The sequence below is a fragment of the Nicotiana attenuata genome, unplaced genomic scaffold, assembly GCF_001879085.1.
Source record: "Nicotiana attenuata strain UT unplaced genomic scaffold, NIATTr2, whole genome shotgun sequence".
Taxonomy (NCBI): domain Eukaryota; kingdom Viridiplantae; phylum Streptophyta; class Magnoliopsida; order Solanales; family Solanaceae; genus Nicotiana; species Nicotiana attenuata.
In genome coordinates, this window is record NW_017671907.1 from 47,642 (window position 1) to 53,716 (window position 6,075).

The 6,075-nt window shown below is 44.0% G+C and overlaps 1 protein-coding gene across 1 annotated transcript; it reads left to right on the plus strand.

Annotated features, from left to right (window-relative positions):
- Positions 1-480: 480 nt before the first annotated feature.
- Positions 481-4,692, plus strand: LOC109210836. The gene is made up of 4 exons (XM_019374308.1): positions 481-1,926; positions 1,988-2,731; positions 3,734-3,825; positions 4,164-4,692. Exons 1-4 carry the CDS (start codon positions 481-483, stop codon positions 4,690-4,692), a joined length of 2,811 nt encoding a protein of 936 aa, XP_019229853.1.
- The last annotated feature ends 1,383 nt before the right edge of the window (positions 4,693-6,075 follow it).

The window sequence follows — 6,075 nt, forward strand, 5'->3', positions numbered from 1 at the left end:
GATGAGTACATTGATGATACAAATGCTATTGTACCTCCGACTGTTGGTGCCTCAACTTTCAAAGTGGATCATGGTCTAATCCTAATGCTTAAAGCGGAGGGGTTTTTCAGAAATTCTACTGATGATGATCCAACACAACATGTTAGGAACTTCTTGGGAGTATGTGCTATGCATAAGCAAAACAATGCCTCAGATGATGCCCTAAGGTTGAGGGTCTTCAAGTACTCACTAGCTGGAGACGCAAGGAGGTGGCTTCAAAACTTGCCACCAAATTCCATTCGGTCTTAGCCTGAACTTGTCCGGGCATTTCTAGCAAAATGGTTCCCACAGAGCAAGAAATCTGAGCTTCGAGATAAGATTTATTTCTTCAAGCAACAACAAGGGGAACACTTACATGAGGCATGGGATCGAATCAAATTATATTTGGTGAGGTCTCCAAATCATGGCTTCCCAGATTCCATCTTGCTAGAGAAATTCTATATGGGTTTGGATCCTATGAACCATGCTATAGCGAAGAATGCGGCGGACGGATCGTTTATGGACAAGTCTGTTGCAAGAGTTACGCAAATACATGACAAGATGGCAAAACACAATCAAGCTTGGCATTCTAAGGATACTTCGGGCGGAGTTGCATATGGTTCTCCTTCCTTGACCAACTTGATCAAGGAGAATCAAGAGAGGGACCAAATAATTGCAGGGTTGGCCATAAATGTAAATGTGTTGACAAAAATGTTCACGGAAAATCAAACAAAAAAGGTGAATGTAGTCGAGGATGTGCAACCCATCTCCAATGAAGAGTTTGAAGAAGATAACTACATCAACAACCCTCAAGGAGGGTATCAAAGACAACATTATCAGGGTCAAGGGCAACAAAGTCAATGGAGGCCAAACCCGCAAGGGCAAGGCAACCAACAATGGAGACATGACCAAGGCGGCTCAAACCAAGGGAATTGGAACAACAACAACAACTTTTCTAACCGGAGTTCAAACCCTTATGTTCCTCCAAAGGGTCAATATTTGAACCAAGGGTCTTCTAGTGAATCGAAGTTGGAAGCTATGCTTGAGCGGGTGTTGCAAAATCAAGAAAAATCTGATGCTTCCATGAGGAACATGACCGAAGTTGTTGGATCTCATACCACCTCCATCCAAAAATTGGAGATGCAAATGAGAGACCTCTCCAAAGAGCAAAATCCAAAACAAAAAGGAACACTCCCTAGTGACACGTTTGCAAATCCAAGAGGTAGTGGGAGTGGTCCAACTTCTCACATCGTGGAAATCACTACTGGGAGTGGGAAAGTGCTACACGGAGATGGTGAACAAACGGTTGAAGAAGAAGAGTCCGAACAAAGGGTTGAGGTTGAAGAGCCAAGTGTTGTCGAGGTTGAAAAGAGTCCGGAAGAGTTGCAAGTGCAAAAAGAGAACCGGCAAGAGGTAAAGGAAAAAGTGAAAGAGGCACCAAAAGCTCTTCCACCTATTCCTAGACCTCCTCCCCCATTTCCTCAAAGGCTCGCAAGAAAGATTGATGATAGCAAACTTGAGAAGTTCTATGACATCCTCAAGCAATTAACGGTGAATATTCCTTTTGTGGAAGCCTTTCAAGAGATGCCGGGGTTTGCTAAATATTTAAAAGATTTGATCACCAAAAAGAAGACCACAAAGAATGAGGTAGTAAACATGACTCACCGGGTTAGCTCCATTATTGCCACAACCAACATCCAAAAGAAAGAAGACCCGGGAGCTTTCACCATTCCTTGCACCATCGGGGCCCGTGACTTTGCAAGAGCGTTATGTGATAATGGGGCTAGCATCAACTTAATGCCTCTTGCCATATATAAGCAAGCAGGGTTGGGGATGCCAAGGCCCACTAGTATGAGATTGCAAATGGCCGATCGGTCAATCAAACGCCCGGCAGGAATTGTTGATGATGTACTTGAAAAAGTGGGGAAGTTTCATTTGCCCGCCGAATTTGTAATTCTTGATTGTGCAGTTGATAAAAGAAACCCCTATCATTTTGGGGAGACCATTCCTAGCCACGGGAAGGGCACTCATGGATTCGGAGCGGAATGAAATTAAATTCCGGGTGAATGATGAAGAAGTCACATTTCAAGCGAGCAAGGGTATGAAGCTACCCCATGAGTATGCGGGCATTTCAGTGATAGATGTTGTTGATGAGGTAGAAAGTGCCGTCGAAATGAAAATGGAAGAACAATGCCTTAGTGAGGCATTGGCGGCTATTTTGGTCAACTTTGATGGTGAGGACATGGATGGGTACATGGAGTCGGTAAATGCATTGGAGGGTCTTGGATCCTACACCTATACTCCGGCAAAGCTTTCTCTTGACTTGGAAAATAGGGCTACACCTCCCGCCAAGCCATCAATCATTGAGCCACCACAACTAGAGCTCAAGCCACTCCCCCCCCACCTAAGGTATAAATTTCTTGGCTCTAATGATACTTTACCCGTAATTGTTTCATCTTTGTTGAATGATGTGCAGGTAGAGCAATTGTTGGAAGTCTTGAAGGATCATAGGCAAGCTATTGGATGGACAATTGCGGACATCCGAGGGATTCCCGCAGGAATTTGTGAACACAAGATCCAATTGGAGAGTGACACGAAGCCAAGTGTGGAGCATCAACGACGGTTAAACCCGTCAATGCAAGAGGTAGTAAAGAAAGAAATCATCAAGTGGTTGGATGTCGGGGTGGTCTACCCTATTGCCGATAGTTCTTGGGTGAGCCCGGTGCAATGTGTACCAAAAAAGGGAGGCATGACCGTAATTGAAAATGATAAAAATGAGCTCATCCCAACAAGAACGGTGACCGGTTGGAGAGTGTGCATGGATTACCGGAAGCTCAATAGTGCAACATGCAAAGACCATTTCCCTATGCCTTTTATTGATCAAATTCTTGATCGGCTAGCGGGAAGGTCATTCTATTGTTTCCTTGACGGGTATTCCGGCTACAACCAAATCATCATCGCATTGGAGGATCAAGAGAAAACAACATTCACTTGTCCCTATGGAACTTTTGCCTTTAGTCGGATGCCATTCGGTTTGTGCAATGCTCCGGCTACTTTTCAAAGGTGCATGATGTCCATTTTCTCCGACATGGTGGAGGACTTTCTAGAGGTCTTCATGGACGACTTCTTAATAGTAGGTGACTCTTTTGAGCATTGTCTTAATAATCTTAGACAAGTGCTTAAGAGATGTGACGAAACCAACCTCGTGTTAAATTGGGAGAAATGCCACTTCATGGTGGAGGAAGGCATCGTATTGGGGCATAAAATTTCAAAGCATGGCATTGAGGTTGACCGGGCTAAGATCGAGATTATTTCCAAGCTTCCTCCACCCACTTCCGTAAAAGGTGTTCGAAGCTTCTTAGGGCATGCCGGATTTTATAGGCGGTTCATTAAGGATTTTTCCAAAATTGCAAATCCTATGTGCAAGCTCCTTGAGAAAGACGCCAAATTTGTGTTTGATGAAAAATGCCTCAAAGCTTTTGAGGAATTGAAGCTAAGGCTCACCACGGCACCTATTATTGTCACACCCGATTGGTCTCTTCCTTTCGAACTCATGTGTGACGCTACTGGTGTAGCTATTGGAGCAATGCTTGGTCAACGTCACAACAAGGTTCTCCACCCGGTATATTATGCAAGCAAGACACTCAATGGGGCGCAAATGAATTACACGGTGACTGAACAAGAGCTTCTTGCTATTGTCTATGCCTTTGAGAAGTTCCGGGCCTATTTGTTGGGATCCAAGGTGGTAGTGTACACAGATCATGCTGCTCTTCGCTATCTTATGGCAAAGAAGGATGCAAAGCCGCGGTTGATTCGATGGGTTTTATTGTTGCAAGAGTTTGACTTCGAGGTCAAGGATCGCAAGGGAACTCAAAATCAAGTGGCGGATCACTTATCAAGGCTTGAGGAAGCAGGGAGACCAAAGGAAATCTTGAAATCAATGATGCATTCCCGGATGAACACATCTTGGCACTATCTAGCACTTTTGCTCCATGGTATGCCGACATTGCTAACTATTTGGTGAGTGATCTTATCCCGGAGGGGTTGGAGTCTTATCAAAAGAAGAAGTTCTTGAGAGATTGTCGGCAATATTATTGGGAAGAGCCCTACTTGTTCCGTGTTTGTGCCGACAACATCATTTGAAGATGTGTTCCCGAAGAAGAAGTTATGCCTATTCTAAAAGCGTGCCATGACTCGCCGGTTGGAGGTCATCATGGGGGAAATCGAACGGCGGCCAAGGTACTTGAATGTGGTTACTATTGGCCGACAATCTACCATGATGCCAATCAAATGGTCAAGGCTTGTGACCAATGTCAAAGGCAAGGATCAATCTCCAAGAGGCATGAAATGCCTATGAACTTTGTGATGGAGATAGAAATCTTCGATGTGTGGGGCATCGAATTTATGGGTCCATTTGTGAGCTCTTATGGGATGAAATATATCTTGGTAGCTGTGGACTATGTGTCCAAATGGGTTGAGGCAATTGCTTTGCCTAACAATGAGGCAAGAAGTGTGACCGCATTCTTGAAGAAAAACATATTCACTCGGTTTGGCACACCTAGAGCCATTCTTAGTGATGGTGGATCTCATTTTTGTAATAAGGCTTTCACGGGGCTGCTAGAAAAGCATGGCGTAAAGCACAAGGTGGCCACAACTTATCATCCCCAAATCTAGTGGTCAAGTTGAGGTTTCCAATCGAGAGATTAAGAACATTCTAGCAAAAACTGTTAACACTAATAGGACCGACTGGTCAAGGAAGCTAGATGATGCATTATGGGTATATCGCACGGTATACAAGACTCCTATTGGTACTTCTCCTTATCGGTTAGTCTTTGGTAGCATGTCATCTACCCGTGGAGTTGGAACACAAAGCGATGTGGGCATTAAAAAGGCTGAACTTACACTGGGCTAAAGCTGCAAATTTGAGGTTAACACAACTCAATGAAATGGAGGAATTCCGGTTCCATGCTTATGAAAGTGCAGCTGTTTACAAAGAACGGATGAAGTTTTTCCATGACAAGAAGATCTTGAAAAGAGAGTTCAAGGCGGGTGATTTGGTCCGAGGCTCAAATTGTTTCTGGGCAAGCTTAAATCAAAATGGTCTGGCCCATTCAAGGTGGTAAATGTATCTCCTTATGGAGCGGTGGAATTAGAAGCAACAGATGGGTCCCGGACATTCAAGGTAAATGGCCAACGCATCAAGCATTACTTGGGCACTGATGGAGAAAAACATTTGGTGGAGCAGCTGGCTCTCAAAGATGGTCCATGCCCGACCATTGAGTGAAATCAAAGGAAGATCAACTTTGTGCCACGACGTTAAATCAAGCGCTTCATGGGAGGCAACCCATGTGTGGTAACACTCTTTTGTTCTTTGAATTTTCAATCTTTGTTAGATAGATTTATTTGAGCAATTTAAAGTGTATGTTAGAGTGCAGGGGGTTCAAGAGATCACAACACTTGGTAGGGATGCATAAGAAAGGGAAGAAAAACCACCATGTGAAGTCTGCTGCACAGATGCGGTCGCATTATCACTATGCGGACCGCATCTTGATCGCAAATACAAGCAGAAGGTTTGGTGAAAATTGGGGGTAAAATTGCGATGAGTTGGTGCACTCTGCGGACCGCATTGCACTTATGCGACCGCATTGTGCACCGCATTTGCCTCCTCTCAGTTTGCTCTTTAACTTCACCGCATAACACATATGCGGTCGCATTATGTGTTATGCGGTGTCCCCTTCCTCCGCAGAATGGACAAGGTAAGTCGCATTCTCTCTCGTCTCTCACTCACTTGAAACAAAACAAAACAAAAAAATACAAAAAAAATACAAAACGAAAAAAAATAACAAACACAGAAAAGAGGGGGAGAACACGAACAGTCATCGAGACTCAAACAAAGGACTCAAAATTTTCACACTCAGTGTCCCACCCATCAAAACTTCACTGGTATGCACCCGTTTCTCCCTCATTTTATTTTTTTTTTGTGTTGCATTGTAGTTTCTGAGTTTTTCGTTGGTTTATTCATGTGCAAAATTGTGTAGATGTTTGTGTAGTTGTTTC